Source organism: Aphelocoma coerulescens, chromosome 5 (genome assembly GCF_041296385.1).
Source record: "Aphelocoma coerulescens isolate FSJ_1873_10779 chromosome 5, UR_Acoe_1.0, whole genome shotgun sequence".
In the NCBI taxonomy this organism is placed as follows: Eukaryota; Metazoa; Chordata; class Aves; order Passeriformes; family Corvidae; genus Aphelocoma; species Aphelocoma coerulescens.
The window spans coordinates 52040336-52060661 of NC_091019.1; the positions used below are offsets into that span (position 1 = coordinate 52040336).

Genomic DNA, 20326 nt, shown 5'->3' on the forward strand with positions numbered 1-20326 from the left:
ATTCCTAGAATGAAAACAAGGTTTTTTTAGGTATCCCCAGAAAGTTTCTGGGTCACTGAGTCAAGACTAAAAATATTCTAGTGAGAGTGCTCTAGTGAGAGCAGGATACCCCAGGATCTCTTTGCATTATGTTATAGGTAATTATATTCTATAGGTAATTAACCTGTGGGACTTGCTGGCTAGTAGCCAAGTTTAAAGGAGCCTCATGAGAACCAGATGACTGAGGTTGTTTCTCTTGGAAAGGACATGAGTAAGAGAGAAATGTAAATATCATTAAAGCCTCACTGGACTAGGGAAGAGAAAAGGTTTTTGTCTTTCCCAGCTTTTAGAATAGAATAAGAGGTCATTAAAAAAAACCAAACAGATGAGATATTTTTGCTGTGTTTAAGCAAGCTGTGGCATTTAATGCCATAAGGCTGAGGAAGGTACCAAATTTGGGGAGACACTCTCAGAGGGACAATCAAACTAGCTACTTCTAATTAACACTAAAACATTCTGGAGTACTGTAACATAAATATCAGGGCCAGTGCCCAGTTTTTGGGAGGCTTGGAAGCTGGGATTCAGCCTGGCACACAGGCAGGAAGAGGCCCTAGTCTGACCCCAGACCTTGTCCCCACCTCTGGGGGATAGCCCAGGGTCTCCAGCTCCCTGCTCCAACCCAAAATAGCAACTTCTGTGTCCCTGTGCTCCATATCTCCAGCCAGATGCTTCCAGGGATGTGCTATTGCCATTGTTGGAAGAATAATAATCTTGTGGGGACAGCAGTGCCCTGAAAGTCCTTAAGTCTGGCTTTTGGGTACAGAGATGTGTCAGGAGTACATGCATGAATCCTCACACCTTTCCTTCATCCTTTCGCAAGAGTGGCAGGGAAGCAGGCTCTGTGCTCAGTTGTCTTTTAATCTCTTTAAGTGCATTGTTTCCAATGTAAGCAAAGGGAGATCAAAGAAAGCTTCCAGAATGGAAATTATTTATGTTTCATGATTCTAAACCTTGCTGCTAGGGGGAAAGAAAAAAGGTTCTAATTACAATTGCTTTTTAATTAGGGATTTTGTCATTTCATCTCCATGAACTGGAAAAGTTAACACAAGTGCATCTAACTTACATCTCAAAAAAGCCCCTTACCATGCTCACAACATTTGAACTCTGGCCTTATGGGCAGCCCAGGAGACCCAGGTACTCCAGTGGCTCACTTGCTTTTCACTGAGCAACTGGCCTGGAATGGGGAGACAGATTGGATATATACAGGAAGAGGAATAAAAGTGATCTCTACAAAATACACCAGACAGTCACTTAATGTTCAGAATCTGGGCTGATGCCGATGCTGACTGAGAATTCACATGTTGGCTGTGAGCTGCTGGCAGAGTAGAGGCCATCTGGTGGGTTTATGGACCCCCCAGGACAGGACTGCTGGTCCATAGACCTTAGTCACTCTTGTCACTATTTTTTTTCCTTAACTCTCATGAACCCTGTTAGCGCCTGCAGGCCAGTAAATAGGACTGCCTATCTCTAGCTTCAGAGCTAAGTCAACAATATCAATTATGTTCTCATGAACTTGTTTAAGACCAGCCTAGAACTTACAGAATTTTTTTATCTTCCTGAGTATGTACATCAGCATCATATAAACTTTGCTGTCACAAGTCAAATAAAACCATAGCCATAGGAACAATCAGTAATTTCCAGAGGAGGTTGTTTGAGATCACTGTTCAGGAAGAACCTCTGTCTCCACATCTCTTGTTGCAGATTCAGGGGGGCTCAATGAGGGTTTTCTATAAGTGCCAAGTAAACTGCCCATGGCATTGGAAGGGTATGACATTTTCCAGATTGGTGTTTCAATAACATTTAGAACAATTATGCTGAGATCCGAGCTATGTGTAAGGGTGTCCAGATGGTATTCTGTGATCACTACAGAGAAGTCTCTTCTTCCAACAGGGGACATACTCCATCTGCCCCAGTGAGAGCTGTGCATGCCAGGCAAGGACGAAAATGGATAGGCAGAGCTAGTTACTGTCAGGTTTGGCACAAAGATGGGCTTTTTTATGGGGTGTAAGTAAACCTTTCAGCAGGAAAATCCATTAATTTCAGGTTGGTGCAAGGACAGTCTAGACTCAGAAAATCAAAGCAAGTCAACATCATTGTGCCTCTGACCTGAAAAAGAAGAGAGGACTGCCTTTGAGCAGCACAGATGAGTATTCCCAGCAGCAATCTAAGCTTTGAAGCTTATTTCTATTTACAGGCAGACAAGCAAGACTTGTATGAGGGAACTGAGAGGTGAGTGTGACTGACTAAGGTGGGAAAGAAGAAAAGGTGTGATGTGGGGGTTGTAACAGGCTTTGCTAGTAATTTAGCAATGAGCTTACATTGAAGTTTTTCAGTCAAACAGTTATCAATTGATTTAATGTACAAGAAGGTAATCATTGCCTATTTTTCACTTAGTGTCTTTTTGGTTAGGGTGTGGTATTAGCTGTGCCTTGGCTTCAAACCTTTTTGATATCTTCATGAAAATGACACTTTTCCTCTTTATGTGCCTCAGCACGCAGATCTGTGAAATCACAGCAGTCTGAAATGCAGTGTCAGTGTTTCAAACAACAGAAGAGGAGTGAATTCTTAACCTGGTTTCAGCCAAGAAATTAGAGAACAAAGCTCTCAAAGTAACTCACAGACAAACACAAGATCCTTTGGTTTTATTTCCTGAATTCTGAAATAAAGTAAAAAAAAAATTTACTCTTGAGAATAGCACTTAAGCCACATAATCTCTCAATCAAATGACCTTATGCATAGAAAGATCATATATCAATATGGCTTTTAGGCTGACCCTCTTGTTCCCTCAGCTCAGAGCATGGATAATGCAACAGTGCTGGGTGTTCACTTCCATCCATCCAGACACTGACATCTTTTCAAATCACTTTCAGGCTGGGAAGGCAAACATCTCTTTGTCCATCTGCACATGTTACATTACTGACTGTAGGCAGGTAATGGTATATGGCTTTCCACAGTCCCACCACACTTCATACACGAGAAATTGTGCAGCTATAAGGAAAAATGGAATTGTTCTCTATAGATATCAACAGCTTTTTTTATAAGGCTGCAAGTGGTCAGAAATGTCCATCTTCATTACTTTGCCACCCCCTGAAGATCTACTCCTGTTTTCCCTATACTAAAACACAAACTACTTTAGAGACTCACAGACCTACTCTTCCCTTGGAGTCTGCTTCAGGTATTGCCTTTCTCTGAGTGGCAGAACACCTTCCACTTTTTTATTTGATCACTTTTGCTCTTTTGACATAAATCTTTCCCTGACATGCTTTACTGTGACAGTTCCTAATATAGCTGTGCCTAATTCCAATAGCAAAGTAATGAGACAAATTCCAATAGCAGAAGTACTGATTGCTGGATTAACAGTTTCATATCCATTTTTCTGGGGTAAGAAATAGAAAAATTCATCATCCATCATATGGTATTACAGTGGGAGATGCATGCCATTCCTGGAAAGCATTTAGTTTCTCCTCTGCAATGAACTTAATGGCTGCAAGACCACGCCTTGAGAAAGAGAAGAAAGACAAAGTAGTTATGGGCACTACATATCCTGTAAAATTTCTCAAAAAGAGGCCCCAAGGAAGAAAAGGGCTTCAAGTACGAAACTGGATTAGAACTGAGATAATTTATTGCCCTAATAAGATCAGCATTTATATGTACGGACAAGTAAATATTGACTAGGAAAACATAGCCTGTTAAGCAGATCAATCTGTTTCTCACTTAGGAATACATAGGAATTAACAAGCTTAATAATGCTCAGTATTTCACACTCAGAGACTTAAATGCTCTGGTGTATCCTGAATGAGGGAAAGGCCATTCTATATGGCCCGATCCCTACCCCCAGTAAATAATTCAACAACACACACACATACCCCCTGAAAAAAGAAGAAAAAAGAAAAAAAGAAAAAAAAAAAAACAAAACTAAACAACACAACAACCAAAAACAAAGAATATCTCTTGTTCCTGGAGGTTCCCCATGGAACAAGAACTGTCATGGTTGTTCATTTCATAGACTTACGAACATTTAACCATCCATCACTGCCATCCACAAAGCACTGTTCAGAAGATCAATTTATTTCCATCTTTTCTCTGCATTTAACTGGAAAATGCAATTGACAAGAGAAGCTTTAATTTTGTATGAATGCCTTTTACAGTCCAAATGTGCCTTTTGAAGCATGTGTTTAAATCAGGTAGATATTAGAGGACATTTGGGAGCGCATTTCCATGTGCACCTGGAAAGAGAAAGGGAAAATGATGGTGTAGTCCGTACTGCCTAGTCTCACAGAAAAGTTCTTGTCATCTTAGACAAGATGACAAGTGATGACCTCTTAGGTTCTCCCTAATTCCTTGGGTGCAGGACTCCCCAGTGTGCAGAGCGAGGCAGGGTGGGGAAGAAAGATGGTGCATTTTTCTGAATTTTGTTTTGTAGTCTAAGTCCCTGCATTCTGTGACCTCTGAAACTGCTTGAGGAATAGAACAGAGTAGCAGAGCTGCTATTCCTAAAGAAGAATTGGAATCACTTTAAAAAAAGAATCCAGCTGGCTGACCTGACAGATACTCCATCCAAAGAATAGACAGTCATTTTTTTTTTCAAAAGCATGGACACGCTTGTGACTAAGAGAATTTTTTGTTTCCTCTCTCTCCCTTGTCAATGCAAACTGGCAGCCAGGTAATCTTGGTTATTTCAACTTTGAAGTGTAGGGTATTGCTACAGAGTGTTAAAAAACATTGAACAAAGGGTAGCAACCTATTAAAATTTTGCTTGTAGAGCCATAGATGGACAGCAGATGCACCAGCCTTTGGCCTTTACCCCAAATAATATCCTACTAACAAACCTTTCATAGAACAGCTTGGACCTACCATGTCCATTGGCAAGCCCTTTTCATGGTGAGCAGTTCCCTGGCTCTCAACCAGTCTTTCAGGCACCCCTATCCTCTGTGGAGGTCTTTAAAAGGCATCTAAAACTTTTAGCACCTGTTTTAAACTTCCGTGGTCAGTGAAAGACAAGGGGGCTCTGAGAGGGCAAAACCATCTACAGATGGCAATGCAGCCTGGGACACGTGAGGTGCCTCACGTCTGGCTACAGAGTACCTACAGAGAGGGCACACGTGCAGAGGTGCTGCAGATTGCCAGTGTCGGCTGAGGTGCTGGGAAAGTGGTATCCTGGAAACACACCTCAGAGCCTTCCTGTGCCTGCAGAGTGTGAGAAGATGGAGCGATTAGAGCCTGACACCTTTGCGCGGGCAGCCGGGGAGGTCGGGGGATGCTGCCGTGTGGCCGCTCCTCCGACACCCGACGAGTGATGGAGGCTGATGGGAAGCCTGTGTGCGAGGGGAGGGGGCAGAGGAGGAGGTGGCTTCCTCCTGACGCCATTTCCGAGGGCTGAGATATATAAATGAGCCGGTTGCTGCAGTGCCTCATCTGGGATCTTCAGCCAGGGCACTGGCGTAGATACACACGCTGCGTGCTGGTTTCCCCCCGGCACCTCGCCCGGAGCCCCCACGCCACGACACTCTCGCCCTCTGCCCCTTTCTCCCTGCCTCCATCCCGCCAGCACCATGAGCCGGCCAGAACTGCTCGCCGTCCTGCTCCTGGCCGTGCCGGGTAAGTGGGGCTGGGATGGGTCCGTGTGCTCCGAGCTCCTGGGAGCCCCGGCCCGCGGCAGCGCTGCGCCCGCCGGCCCCGCTCCCCCGCGCCTCCAGCACCGCGGACAGGGACGGCCCGGCGCCTCCAGCACCGCGGACAGCGGCCGCCGCAAGGTCACTGCCGAGCGCCGCACGGGCCCTGCCAGCCTAGGCACCTTCCCTTCCCTTCCCTTCCCTTCCCTTCCCTTCCCTTCCCTTCCCTTCCCTTCCCTTCCCTTCCCTTCCCTTCCCTTCCCTTCCCGAGACGGGCATGGCGCACACGTCCCGCTGCTGCACGCAGGGACCAGTTCCATCAGAGAGAGATGCCCCTCTTCTCCACTCCCATTCTAGAAGAATAGTGTTTCTCTGCTTGTCTTCCAGATGAGATGAATAACATGTTCTCTTTTTTTTCCCCTCCCCTTACCTTACAGCCGTCTCCCTTCCTGTGACAAATGACATGAATAAAGGTGACACTAAGGTAAGGATGAGCCTGTAGTGGAATGGTCAAATGAAGAGAAAGGATGTGATATTTCACCTCCACCTAGGTGGTTGGTTTTGGGCCACTCCCACTGAACTACCGTGTAGAAAGTGCCAGGAATTTGCATGAGATCCCTAGAGTGGAATCCATCTCTGCTCCCTTCCTAACAGAATTTACCCTTTGTGCATCTACTTCTGGGCAGCCAAGGAAGTCCCTCAGGATGCAACACAGGGATCAGACAAGCTTGTTTAGAGAGGAGATGGAGGCTGGGTATAACTCTCCCTAGTCCTCCTACTTTCAGCTTTTCAAAGATCCCAACAGGAGGTGACTCAAGGGAGAGTGGGGGGAGATGTGATTCAGGAACTGTGTGTGTTTGGGGGTGTATACATGTGACTTTGTACGTGTGTGGTGTGCTACTTAAACATGCATGCTCCAGAAAAATAGGCAACCGGTACTCTCAGCTTGCTAATCCATCCTCAGCTCCTGCTCAGCCTGTCTGGATGGCTACAAGCAGTGCAGGACTTGGCTGACCTCTCCAGCCCTCCTTTACAGGCTTCTGTGCACATATCTGTGTCACACCCTCCAACATTTATAGCTGCACTTCACAAACGTGCATTCCCATCGGCCTTTTGGCACCTAAATGCTTGGATAGGGGGGGTTGCCTGTGTTTATCTACATCAGACACGATTCCCTGACCCCTCCCCCCCCCCGCCCCACTACCCCATCTTTCAGATGTGCTGATTGGCTGCCCAAATTAAAATTTCTTTAGAAATTCATGTCCATAAAGGAAACTTCCTTTTTACTTCTTGAACCGTTTCATGTTATGAAATCTTCTAGCCACGTTTTTCCACAGGCAGCAGCAGGGCAGGGCACACTGATGCCAGTCTCAGCTCCATTGCAGGTTACATCTAGGACGTGTGCCATGAGCAACGCCTCCCTACTTCCTGTGAGATGTGCCTGGGCCTGGAGAGCGGTTGTTTTGTTAAGACTTTTAGCCTGCTTAGCCCTTCCTGGGGCTGAGCCATGAGCTGTGAGACACTGGGTGTCTTCCTTGGGCTGTGTGCTGGTGAGGAAGAGGCACTTACCCTTTCAACTGTCCATGCCAAAGTGGGCATCTGGTGGGACAATCCATTAATGATACAATTTTCCTTGTGAGGTCTGTTCCCCAGTATATTCTATGTGTAAAGAATGTCACTTTTGTGGCCGTTGGTGCAACTCTATGGAAATGCTTCCACCAAGGAAGGACTTTCCCAAGACTTTCCCCCTTCCCCTGGGTATTATACTGACATGGGCTCTAGCTGAGAGCAAAATCAGCTTCCTTTTGAATTTGCTGCAATTGGAAGAAGCCATTAGGGCTTTCCTGCCTTCACCATCCTCTGAGAAACAACATTTCAGGGAAGGAAGTCCTGGTCTTATGGAACAGATCAGGGCAGGGATATCAGCACATGAATACAGCAGCAAGCACTGCAGCTCTTCCTACACACCCTGCTCTCTGCCACCAGCATTTGTGGGTAGCTCAGGGCTGTGTAATGGGTAGTCAGCATGTGCAGGCCTTTCCTTGACAGCTCATCAGACTTTCCTTACACCAAGGGCTTTCTATAGGCAGCTGAACAAGACCAAAGCATTTACAATGTCTCTGGTGTTTGCCCACCCTTGTGCTTGAAGGACACTATTTCCCACTTGCAACCATACATTTTAGGAGGGCCTGAGCATAGCTGAGCTCAAATATGGAGAAGTCTGTCCTTGTAAGGGCACAATTCTTTAGAGATTTCTGTGTAGGGGCATTGTGAGCTGCTCTTAAGGATCTAGTTACATGCTCATGGTTAGATGATAGCTATGGCAAAATTCCAGTCTGAGTTTCTGCACTGGGTTAATTACATTCATTTGGAAAGGATCTCCTCCATTTCCTGATGCAGGCTGTTATTTCATGACCTTGTGAAGTCTCACTCTGCAAGACCTCCTCTAATAAAAAGACAAGGAAAGTGTTGTGGGATGACTGCACTCTTCATTTCATTACCTTACAGAGTTCCTCCACAGAGGTGAATGTATTTCTGTGGCAACTGATGTGTTTCCTTGTGCTCAGACAAAGACTTTAGTTCCGCTTAGAAGTCTTGAAAAAGCTTGAATAGAATATTTCATTGAATCAGATTCTTACTTCTCATGCTGAGAAAGTCTTTACTTCTGAAGCTACATCAAATACTGCTGCAATAAGTGGGTCCAGAAGTTGGGAAACACAAGAGGGAAACATCAGAATCTGGTTTTTACTCTATTTGAAGATAGAGTGATTCAAAGTAATCTAAAATCAGTATTAATGGATTGCTTGTGATGTAGGAGAATGATACCAGGGAAATTCCCCTGCTTTCTTTTTTTTTAGATCTTTTCTGTAACATTTTTAATCCATCAGAAAATTCCCTCAAACTGTGTAAGAAATAGAGCAGTTCAGCACTTTGTGGCTGTGATCTGCAAAAGCAGAATTCTCTCCTTAGACAGGGTGAAAATTTGCCCATTCCAGCTGTCCAGTGAATATAGCCAACTGCTTGAATGAACAGCATTGTGGATGACTGGGAACTGCTGACTTGTATTTAATTTCTACTGCAGCCACAGCGCTCCGCTCTCCTGAGAATGGTACATTGTGAGGGAGGTCAGGGCTCTCAGGGCTGCCTGCTGAAATCATCAGGAGAAAGAAGTTATTGAGTAAATTTTTTGCCTCCAAGGCTTACTTGTATTCTTTTTTCAATTTAGCCTCTTTTTTTCCACAGGCAATTGCAAGCCCTGCATTCTTCCTAAGATTGCTTTGTAAATAGTCATCCTTTTGAGCTAAGCAGCCTGATTTCTACACACAGACTGTAGTGAATGTTTCTGTCCTGTGTGACCTTTGGGTTCTACCATGACCCCACACAAGGGCTCCCAGCAGTGTGTCTTGGCATGGCAAGGATGCCTGCAATCTCAGTACAGATGATAACTTAGATAAAAAACGCTCCTGGTTTTACACCAAAGAAAAGGGCTGCTGGAAAGGGTGGGCCCAAAGTTCACCCTGTCTAAGAAGTGTCAGAACTTCTTTGCTTTCAGATGACCTACTATCATGTAGAGCTCTTGCAGTCTATAACAGATGGCTTGAACACTCAAAGCACAAGGTCAAACACTTCTCCAGATTGTCTTGTCCTTTTCTAGGGTTTGAGAGCAGTATTTCTCATCTGTGTTTGAAAGTAGTTTGCCTCACCTCACCCTCCATGCCTGGCTTCAACCTAACTATGGTGTCTTTCCCAGGGTTTGAAGAGCTTTTAAGATTTCAAGGTCATCTATTGAACAGCTGTGACCATTTGTGCTCTCTACAACCTCCCACTGAGTCCTTTTATGAGATGCAGGTTGAGATATATTGACTTGAAAGAGGATGATTTTGGATTTTCTATGTATATATCCAGATACCCTTTACTCTCCAGATGTGCCCAGACTCTGGGATGGTCGGAAGCCATGCAATCCTCAGCTGAATTGTGTGTCATGTGGAAGAAGCTCTTTCCATTCTCACGTGTAATTTGCTCACTTCTCAGTTGCAGGAGGTACCTTCTGTTCCTGCATTAGGGAAAACAGGAACTGAACATTCAGTTCTGTCTTGACCAGAAAAGCAAGAAGATCTGTGCCATCATCTGCTGTATTTTAGCCTGGGTAACAAGGAGGAACAAAAGACAAAAACCTAGTTCTTTAATTTGTATTTTTGTCTCTTTCTAGGTGATGAAGTGCATTGTAGAGGTCATCTCTGATACTTTATCTAAGCCAAACCCCCTGCCGATCAGTGAGGAATGCCTAGAAACTCTCCGAGGAGGTACTGCCTCAGATTTAATGCTGGGTATCAGCAAAAGCAAGTTTGGCGAGTGGGGGCTGGTCCTGCCCTGACCAGCTGAGCCCTGGCCCTAAGACCCCTATCAACGGGTCCCTGACATGCTCACCTCCCTCTTCCACTGGGCTGCAGGGCCACAGGAGCAGGGATGGTGCCACTGCTTGTCTCAGGCCATGCCTCGTGCTGGCACTGTGGCCACAGGGGTGCTGGGAGACATCAAACTGCCTGGTTTTCATAGGACCTTCCTGTCGTCTTAGTCATATGGTTAAAAGATGTGAGAGCAAATCAGACCAAGGGAAAGAAAAGAGCAAATGAAGAAGGAGTGGCATTTGGGGTTCTTTTTCATTTCCTGGGGTGGCGGGGAGGTTTTCTTTGACTACTTTCTGTACTAAGTCTCCCCTATTGCAGATGAACGAATTATTTCTATCCTTCGCCACCAAAACTTATTGAAGGAACTTCAGGAAATTGCTGCTCAAGGTACAGTGCCAGTGTATGTTTTTGGGAATGTAACTACAGGGAAGATTGTTTTCTTCTGTTGTAGTCCCTTACAGAGTTTTATTGCTTGATTGGTTTTGGGTTTGTTTTTTTATTTTATATTTATTTGAGATCATATAAATATGCCCTAGGAAATGTAGATCCAAGATTTTCAGCAGAGATTGTGTGAGTGGGGACAGGAATTTTGTTTATAACAACTCCAATATGTTTCTGATGATTTAAATAGTTATCAATGTAACTTGGTGGTGATGTAGTCTGGACATTTTGAGGTGGGAGAACTCTAAAAGGAAATACTGTAATTTAATTCAACAAATGATCATCAGCTCCCAAACTAGAATGAAAGGGAAGAAAACCTCCACTGTCTGTGCAGCTGGAGTCTAGCACTAAACCCAGGTGTGGCAGCAGGGAAGCTCCACTGAGCAGTGAGTAAGACTTGCACCTAAAAGACCCCAGTGAAAATGTTCTTGAGCTAATGAGTATTTTTTGATGGCTTCCTTAATTTGAATGCAAGTTTTTTTGGTTTGGAGAGGTGTAGGCTGCTCACCACTGGTCAATGTGGGAGCAGCAGCAGCACCGTGGAGCTGTGCCAAGGGATGTTGAGGGGAAAAAGGGTTATTCTCAGGTGCCCTGTTGCCCAGAACTAACATGCAGATCCCAGGCAAGGCTACTTCAGAGCTAGTCCAGATCCCTCTGTCCAGGTGAGGCTGCAACAGGGCTCTCCCTAGGCTGCAGGGGGAGCACCTCCTGGCCTTCTCCTTCTCCCTGGGGTAACCAGGGCAGCTGGGCACCACCAGAGAGACAATGACTAGGGCATCCCTGTGCTCTGCTCCTGTGTGGCAAGTCTGCCAGAGATGGCTGGAAGGCAGTGCCACCAGAATGCTTTCAGAGCAAGGAAGCCACAGAGGCAACAGGGAGAAGGGAGAGGAAAAATTCAGGAAGTCAGAATTGTGGAAGAGTCTCAGGCAGCTCCCAAAGCCCTATTTTAGTCACTACCCATATGGTGGAGGGGCCAGCTCTTCAGTGACCTCAGATGGACTCCACGGATGCTCTGGTGATTCAGAAGAAAGAAGCCTTGGGCTCTTCAGTATGCTGGGATGTAGCTGCCCAGGCACACCAGGGATTTGAGGAGGAGCACTCAGGTATCAGACAGGCTGTGGCACTCAGCATGGAGTCCATGAGAAGGGGCTTGTTTCATGGACATGCACCTTGCTCCACTCTTTCCTTGGCCTGAGCCCATCCCACCACTTAGTCTCAGGGTAAATGATATCTAATCTACAAATCACAGAGACTGGGGGTGGAACAGTCTTGTAGACCAAGGGAAAAGCAAAGGTGTTTATCCTGGTGTCCTCTGTGCTGGCTGCAGCTGGTTCTGCTCAGGATGCAGAGCCCACACCATTCAGTTCTGGGCTAGAGAGGACTGCTCTGGCAGCACTGGCTCTTGCCCTTGCATTAAGGCATAGAAGCAGGGCATGAGCTGGGTTAGACAGGGATTTTTGGCTTGCAGATTCCATTAGAATGGGGCTGCCTGGCAAGTGCTGGTTGCCAGGACAGCTGCAGTCTGACCTCCAGCATGTGCTACCTTCAGACACCTCTCTCCAGGGTGTTACATTTTTCAAGCAGGCTCCATAATCCCAGAGCTAAAGTGTGGGGCCTTGGAGCCCCAGATTACCCCTGCAGTGGGAATGAATGCTGCTTCTTCCTCCCAGCACTCAGGGGAGAGGGGCCCCCACAACCAGGCTGGAGGACACAAGAGCTCTCTGAGCTCCCCTCAACAGAGGTGCGTAGGCAGAATCTGGCAGGATGCAATTTCTATCCTTCAGTACTCTGGTGATGAAGTCTTTTGTTGGCCTCAGTGTGCTGCAGTTCAGCACCTCTTATTCTCTAGATCTCCATCAGTATTAGTTTTCCTGGCAACCCTGCTTCTCTATTTAGAAACCATTTTCTTTCCTGCAGATGATGTTTTTGATTGTGGTTTTGTTACTGCAGTTGATTCACATATCCTCCAGTCTCACTTCTCTCAGCTCCCAGGTAGATTTTTCCACTGTAGGAAATATAAAGGGCACAGAACAAATTTCCTACCTCTACTTTCTGAAACACAGGAGGGACTGTTGCCTTTCCCTACTTTTTGTTACGTGACACAGGTGCCAGTGAGAGAACTCAGCAGCAGAAGAAAAACAGCGGCTTTGAAGATGAACTTTCCGAAGTCCTTGAAAGTCAGAACGACAAGAACAAGCAGAGAGGTCAGTGTCAGCCTCCACCCCCGGGAAATCCAGGTCAGGCTGTAAACAAGGATCTTCTTTCTAACAGCCTTGATATGTCCACCTGCTTCTCTTTTAGGCATCTTCTTTGATGCTGCTGCTGACACACAAGCAACCTGGTGTTTGCTTTGTTCTTATTTACCAGCTCAAACAACATGTAGTTTCTGAGCTATAGTAACTGGTGATGGTCAAGTTACCAAACTGATACTGACTTTTCAACCCTGCTGCTGGCACTTTCACTCGCTTACAACACTTAAAATGAGTCACAGCCAGGGAAATCCCACACTGAAAGACTCAGTGATACAGGCAAGGGTGATCTGGGTTTGTGCCTGCCACCCTTGTTTCCAGACATCTAAGATATTAAGTAATGAGTCTCTGAAGGAAAAATCAAACTTGATGTACACACAGTGCACACACCCACACAAAACACCTGCTTCTTGGAAAGATCACCCTCAGCTGGGATTTACCTTGTCACGGTTTCTCTGGCCTTACTACAGACAGGCAGTTTAGCAGAAAGGAGGAGTTGGCCCCTTCCCTTTTCCTTGTCAGGAAGACACAATGCCAATGTGGGGTGTGATGTGACTCCTCGTCCAGCAGCAGCTGAATCCCTATAGAGGGTCTCAAGCAGGTCTGGGGCACGTGGTTGGACCACAGGAGCACAGCACTGCTGTGACACCAGTCCAAAGCTGCTTAGAGCAATGAGGAGTAATACCTCAGGGGCAGCTGCTGCAGCCAGCACGGCCAAAATCCAACGGGTAGGATGGTGGCACTGCATCTCCCTCCTGCCAAGACAGACCTGAAACTCTTGCTCTGGCAGTGTGGAGATGGAGGAAGTTGAAGTGAAGATAAAATGTGGCTCATGGGCCATTCAGGCCCACTGACAGTCTGGTGACACCAGCACGGTGTCACTGGTGGCCACCAGCCCTGTGTGACCAGCTCTCTGCATCCTCTCATCCCAGCATACTCCTCAGCCCTCCTTGGGGTTGCACTTGCCTTTCTGTAACTCAGCTTTTAAACCCCCATCTTTTGCTAAGTGTTTTCTCTGGCTAGTTATGTTAAAAGAGGCTAGTCTCCCTTGATCAAGAGCAAATACGCAAGCCATATTAAGCTCCTGCTGAGTAGCTCCTTTGCAGAAGCAGAGACACCCCTCCTCCCTCCAGCACCCTGTGAACAGGGCTGGCTGCCTCTTCAGCCTGCTGGGAGAAATAAGGATGTGATGTGAGTGCAGCACTCAGAGCAGGGAGAGCTGTGCGAGTGCCGTATTACACTCCTCAATAATTTCATTTTACATGCAGTCTGGTTTCATGCAGGGTGAGTTCGTGGCTGGCATCTCAAGAGATGGTGATGAGGACTGTGCTGCAGCAAAACACTTCAGCATATGTTTAACTTCAGCCTTGCAAGTCTCTCCAGGAGCACAGGCACCAGAGAGAGCACTGCCTTGCTTGAATGCGAACATATGCTGAGATGACTTGCAAGAGGATCCACGGGCTGGTTAAGCAGATTGCTAAGCAGGGCTGAAGCTCCCTAAGAAATGCTTGGGCTTTGCTGGTTGTGAAATGAGCTCTCAGCAGAGGTGTTTCTTCTTGTTTCTCCCTCTGTAGATGAAGCAGGGGAACACCCTGAAGAGGAGCAGCCCACAGGGTCCCTGGCTGAGCTGGCAGCACAGAAGCCCCAGCAAAATGAAGACTCAAGAGAGGAGGGAAAAAACAGCCTGGAGGAGAGGGAGCCCAGGCCACGGGATATCAACCCTGTTGAGAAAGAGGATCAGGAGGAAGCTGAGAGCAATGACATCAGGGATACAGAGGATACCCATCGAAACAAAGTTTTGGACAACCACACTGGCAAAAATTTCAGTGAGGATGAGCAGCAGCAGCAAGGGGATGAAGAGGAGGAGCCCAGAGGCTCCAGGGACAGCCTGGAGCTTGAGGATGAGGGAGAAGAGCCATCCAGGCAGGGCCAGGAGCACAGCAAGGAGGTAGTAGGGGAGCGTGTGGAGCGGGAGGATGACAGAGATGAAGCTGCAGAGGAGGACCCTACTGAAGCAGAGAGGTCACTTGATTTGGCTGAGGAGGACGAGGAAGCTGAGGAGATGCAGGGAGATGACAGTACGTATCCCAGACTGCACTGATACCTTCCTGGGGTGAGCTGAGAGCACTGAGACAGATGGGTTAGCGGCATCAAAGCTAAAAAGTTGTGGTAGGTGCTTAGTGGGTTTACAGAAACACCTCTGCCAGCAGCCACCTATTACTGTATCCCACAGCCGTAGAGAAGAGAGAAGATCCAGCAGGCAGGAATTGTGCAGCAAGATTGATTTATTTAATTATTTTACAAACTCTTTTATAGACTTTTTTCTTCACAGTCTAATTGGACAAAGGATCAGCCACCCCCTGGGTTGATTGGCTAGAAATCCTAAACATTGATTGTCAAAATATTTTTCTACTGTACCATAAACAAAGCTCCGCAAGGTCGCAGGTGTTCATAGTTTATAGAACTTCTGCTAATCTCTTCGTGAGAGAGAAAAGTATCCCACGGGCTTAGAAAGAAGCAAGAAAATTCTTGCTAGCAGCAATATTGTATCCACAGCCACCCAGACCCCACCACAAACACCTGACGCACAGTCCCACGTACAGCAGGTAACACAGACCTCACAGCTGCCTCACTGCTCAGCTCTCATAGCTCCTGGGGACAACTAATTCATTTTCCCTGAACTTCCTACAGGGTTTTTGACTGCTGCCTTCAAACCCCATTACTGACATGGCAACATTAGAGTGGGTATTTCCAGAATATTGGGAAAGTGGCCCTAAGTCAGGAAATACATCTTGGCATCGCCACTGAAGGCTCAGGTTAACAGTTGTGTTCACTGCTTTGTTTAATGCTCTTTCAGATAACGATGATGAGCTGGGATTTGGAAAAGATGTGCGGAGCTCTGAAGAGGAGGAAGAGGAGGAGGAAGAGCAACCCCGGGCACTGAGAGGAGGAAGGCATCGCCTGGAGGATGAGGAGATGCAGGGAGAAGAGGACACCTTTCAGTCCAGGGATGCCAAAAGTGATGAGATAGAGGAGGAATTCTCCAGGGAGTGGGAAGACACCAAGAGGTGGAATAAAATGGATGAGCTGGCCAAGCAGCTGACATCAAAGAAGCGCAGGGAGGAAAATGATAGTGAGGAAGACCCAGACAGGTCCATGAAAAAGACATTTAGATCCCACAAGTATGCCTTCAGTAGTCCAGAAGAGGATGTGAGAAGGTCATGGAAGCGTCACTCAAAGGAGGACAGCAGTGAAGGAGGCTTTCCACTTGCTCCCATGCCTGAAGAAAAGAAGGATGAGGAAGGCAGCGCTAACAGGAGAACGGAGGTTGGTGTACGTAGGCTTAAAAATAAATCCCACCCAGTTATCCAAACTGTGCTTGGAGATGTGGATGGTTTATTGGCATTAACGCTGCCAGCAGTGGTTCTCTGTGACATTAAGTTGATGCTTAATGAACTTCTAGTCATTCAGCCTCAGGTATTATTGAAATTTGCACCTGCCTTGGTTTTTATCCTTGTTTTAGTGACTAGTGCAAAAGCATTCCCTGCCCCCCAGAGTCATGTCTCCAGTGACAGGACTTCTGCACTGGCCTCTGCTGGACATAGTGACCAGAGCTATAACTGAGCCTAGGGGTAGTCCTTGTCTCCTTGTCTCCTTAAGCCCTTCCATGTCAAAAGGAATGCTTTCCCTGTCTCAGGGATGGAGTAATGTCAGACCTCCTACAGAGGTGGTGAGAGATCGGGGGCACTGGAGTGGAAATGGTAGATGGATACAGGAATACAGCCGAGCCAGGCTTCCAAAGTCAGAGATCTCCTTCCCTGATACCTTGTGTGATGCTAGGTGGTAGGCTCAGCACATCCCCAGCAGCCAGGAACTGCTCGTGGGTTCACCTTTGTGCTGAGGCCCAGCTCCAGCACAGGAATTGATTTGGGATAGTGCAGGGGGCTGGGCAGTGGGGCTGGGCTTGAGCTTCGTGGACCTGGGACAGGCCATGATCAGGTGCCTGGAAATAGGCTGAGGCAGCGAGTGAAGCCAGTTGGCTCTCTTGCCTCCAAAACACCCCTCTTGCCTCAGTTATGCACCAAACCATTGGCCAAAGATTGCCCATCAGCAACCCTCCCATGCGAGCATCTCCAGCTGTGTTGGTTCAAAGCAAAGCCAAACATCTCTGCTCAGAGCAGGGATGCAGTGGGGTGGGCTGCCCCATCTGCCTCCTCACCCCTGTCTGCTCACATCCCACATCTCTGCCCCAGGGAGGTTGCTCCCCACCTGCCCCTGCCAGTGGCTCTGGGGTGCACCTTGTCTGCAAGGTGTCAGACTCAATCTCCAAAGGGGGATTGGAAAAGAGGTTCCTGAGGCTGCAAAACTGCTGTGTTTACAGCTGCAACAAGACTTTTCTGTTTGGTTGGTTGGTTTTTTAAACTAGATCAGGGCCTCTGGGAGTCAGTGAGAAAGTATCAAGACCAGTCACGCAGCAGTGAGGGAAGGCACAGACTTTGGCTGCTGTCCTGTCCCCTCTCTTAATTTTTGGGCCATGGGGCTGTGTGGCTTGGCCAGTGATGAGTGTGGGCACAGATATGGGCTGAGTGTGCTGCCCCCTGCACTTTCCAGGGCTCAGCATGTGGGGCCAGGCAGTAGCAAGCCATAGCACACAGGCAGTGGTTTGGGTCTGACCAAGCTCTCTTTGGGTGCTGTAGAGGATTTCAGAAACGATTTTTCTCCCTTTCTGGGGGCTCCAGCAGCAGCCCAAGTTCTCCTCCAGCAAGGTGAGCCTCAGCGAGCTGTTCCCTGACAGCTGCTTGGGCACCCTGGGTGCTTGCAGGCACCCTGAGCTGTTGGCACCCTACTGTAGCCAGAGCTTTCCCAGGGGTTGGGCCAAGCCCCAGTGGAAGGGCAGGGTGACTTTTTTCCCTGTTCAGGAAAACAGCTCAGGAAGAGAAAAAAACTACGTATTTGTACATACTTCCTTTACTTTTCTCACACCAGCCACATGCAGTGCAGTGGCTCAGTGTCAACTTGTGGTTGGCAGCTGCTGAAGGCAGCAGCAAGGCTTTGCTCCCTCCACACAGGCGGGGACTGTCACCTCGGCTCTGCCGATGCGAAATGGTACAGCACTAAGTTTGCTCACACAGAGCCTGCTGCTGCTGTGCTGAGTGCATGGTCTGCAGAGAGCCCAGGTGACCACAGCTGTGAGGAACAGGCAGAGCTGGGGCTGGCAGCGAGGCAGGGGAGCTGGATATGACCCGAGTTCAGGCAAAGCCATGCAGTCAGGTGTCTGAGTACCTGCACTAAATAAAGCAGCTACAGGTGACAGCACAGATACACAAGATCCAGTATAGAAAGACCACCAATGGATGGGCAGCTTGAGCCTTTGAACTGATGGCTTCCTCAGTCACTATTTTCCCAGGAAGAGTATCTTCTGCTAGTGAAAGTGCAAGCAAAGACCCAGAGGCAGGGTGGAGAGAGGGGACACCGCTGCACTTCCCCCGCAGGAGGCAGGCACCTGTGCCCATCCTGCTTTGAGGCCACTGACTCAGCGCCAGCACCCAGCGCTGTTCGGCAGAGCCTGCTCCAGCTCCGCAGCAGCCTTCTCCCTCCCACCCCATGTTCTGGAGGCACAGACCCATTGGGGGCTGCCCTGCCCGGCAGGGGACTGGGGAAGGATGGCAGCTGCACGTCTTGTCCCCATCACTAGCTGCAGTAATTAAACTTTAGGGCAGGAGTCATCAGTGTTGTGCACCGTCGTCTGTCCGGAGGGGCAAATGCCGGCTGCAGGGATGGGGCAGGACCAGGCTGTACTCGTGCCCCAGGCAAGGCTCTCTGTAGCTCTGGGGGGCGAGGGCTGCTCACCTGTGGCCACTGACACATTTCCTGGGCTTTTGTTGCAGGACCAGGAGCTGGAGAGCCTGGCTGCCATCGAGGCCGAGCTGGAGCGTGTCGCCCACAAGCTGCACGAGCTGAGGAGAGGCTGAGGGCCCCAGCCCTCCCTGTGCCGGCGAAAGCAGCGCCGCCGCCCTCCTCCCTCCCACCGCGTGTTCATTTCCTGATCTAAGAGCAATTAAGCCGAGCAGAAGCGCCGTGCCTAGGAACCGACCTCGCTAGCACCCAGGCCTGCCTCCCTCGCCATAGTGTTGTGCCCATCGCCGCTGCCTCACCTCATGCTCCCCTCTCCACACGGATGCCCACACTCCTGGCAGGGCGCCCGTGGGTGTGAAGTGCAACCTACATGTGTATTTTCTGTCTGGGTGGGTTTTTTTCCCTCTTTTTTTTAAAAGACAGGACAGCTTTCTAGAAAGTTCTTTCACCGGTAGTTTCACTGGGTAAAAAACTGCAATAACTTGTTATCTTTTGATTAAAAGCTGAGAACTCTGACTGTAATATATTCTATATAAAAAATTTATCTAAGGAAAAATAAAACTGCAGTGGGTTCCTTCCTTTGTTTTGGCAGCTTCAGTGTCAGTTGTCAGCATGCTGCAGGGCCTGTATGGTCCTGCAAAGAGGAGGGCAATGGAGGACTCTCCTCACCACAAGCACACCATGATGGTGCTCCCCTCCTTACCCGGGCTCCAGCGCTGCTGCCCTCTGAGGCCTGGCATCGAGGACACTTCCCTGTGGTCCCAAGCACTGCAGGGCTCTCCCTGCCCAGCCGGGGGCCGCTGGTGCTGTACAGCTCGGCCCTGGCACTGGGTGTTCTGGGTGCTTCAGTGAGACCTGGGTCACATCTGAGGCTCATCGATGAACACAGAGAGAAAACAGTTAAAAGTTTAAACACGGGGGCAATACTTGACCAAGTCAAGCCATGTGGGCAACACAGGAGTAGATGAGAAAAAAGACAAGCAACAAATAGGCCAGGCAGGAGGAGAACTACCGGTCTGTGTTCCCCCAGAGGTGAAGGCCCATCCCGAGGAGATGCCCCTCCTGTGCACTGGCTCACAGGAGCCATGGTGGCCAGCTGGCACTGCGCTTAAAGGCAGAACCTTTCCATTCTTTTGGGCTTCAGACCACAGGGCAGCTGGAGGACCGGGTGGTGCCTGGGCTGGGGAAGGTGGCTCCAAAATCTCTGAGCACTGATCACATTTTAGATGTTCTATGTGCATTGGCAGGAGAGGGAAAAATCCACCCACTGCCAGGGCTGTATTCCAGACCCCCCCATTCTGAAGCTCAGTTCTCTACCATCACCTGCAGCCCACAGAACAGCTGAGATGCTCGGGGAACAGCTGCCAGGCTTTGAACTTGACTCACTCCTTTATTCTGCAAAAAACCTCATTGCTGTTGGCCTGTGGAGTGCATTGCATGGGGGGTGGGTGTGGGGGGTCCTCTGGCGCAGGAGGCGTGTGGTGCCCAGAGCTGTACCCCACCCATAGGATGAGCTTCCCCAGGGAGGGCCAGGAATGGGCACTGCCCTCACTCCCAGCCCTGGGCAGCTGGGAAGAGGTGGTGTTGAGGCCAAGGCTCAAAAGCTGCCCTGGCACAGGGCACAATCCAGGACAAGGCACTGGGCAAGAGCCTGGCTGGGGAAAGTGCACTGGAACGAGTTGTGAGTCTTTCAACTCTGTCCTGAGGAGATCACAATATC

The 20326-nt window shown here is 48.4% G+C and overlaps 1 protein-coding gene across 2 annotated transcripts; it reads left to right on the forward strand.

Annotated features, from left to right (window-relative positions):
• Nucleotides 1-5461: 5461 nt before the first annotated feature.
• Nucleotides 5462-19122, forward strand: CHGA (chromogranin A). Of its 2 annotated transcripts, none has more exons than XM_069018125.1 (8): nt 5462-5637; nt 6089-6135; nt 9862-9955; nt 10379-10447; nt 12607-12705; nt 14325-14828; nt 15608-16083; nt 18639-19122. In XM_069018125.1, exons 1-8 carry the CDS (start codon nt 5592-5594, stop codon nt 18720-18722), a joined length of 1419 nt encoding a protein of 472 aa, XP_068874226.1. In that variant the 5' UTR covers nt 5462-5591; the 3' UTR covers nt 18723-19122. The 2 variants fall into 2 exon arrangements, with proteins under 2 accessions (XP_068874226.1, XP_068874227.1); XM_069018126.1 differs by having other exon boundaries at nt 15608-16077.
• Nucleotides 19123-20326: the final 1204 nt, after the last annotated feature.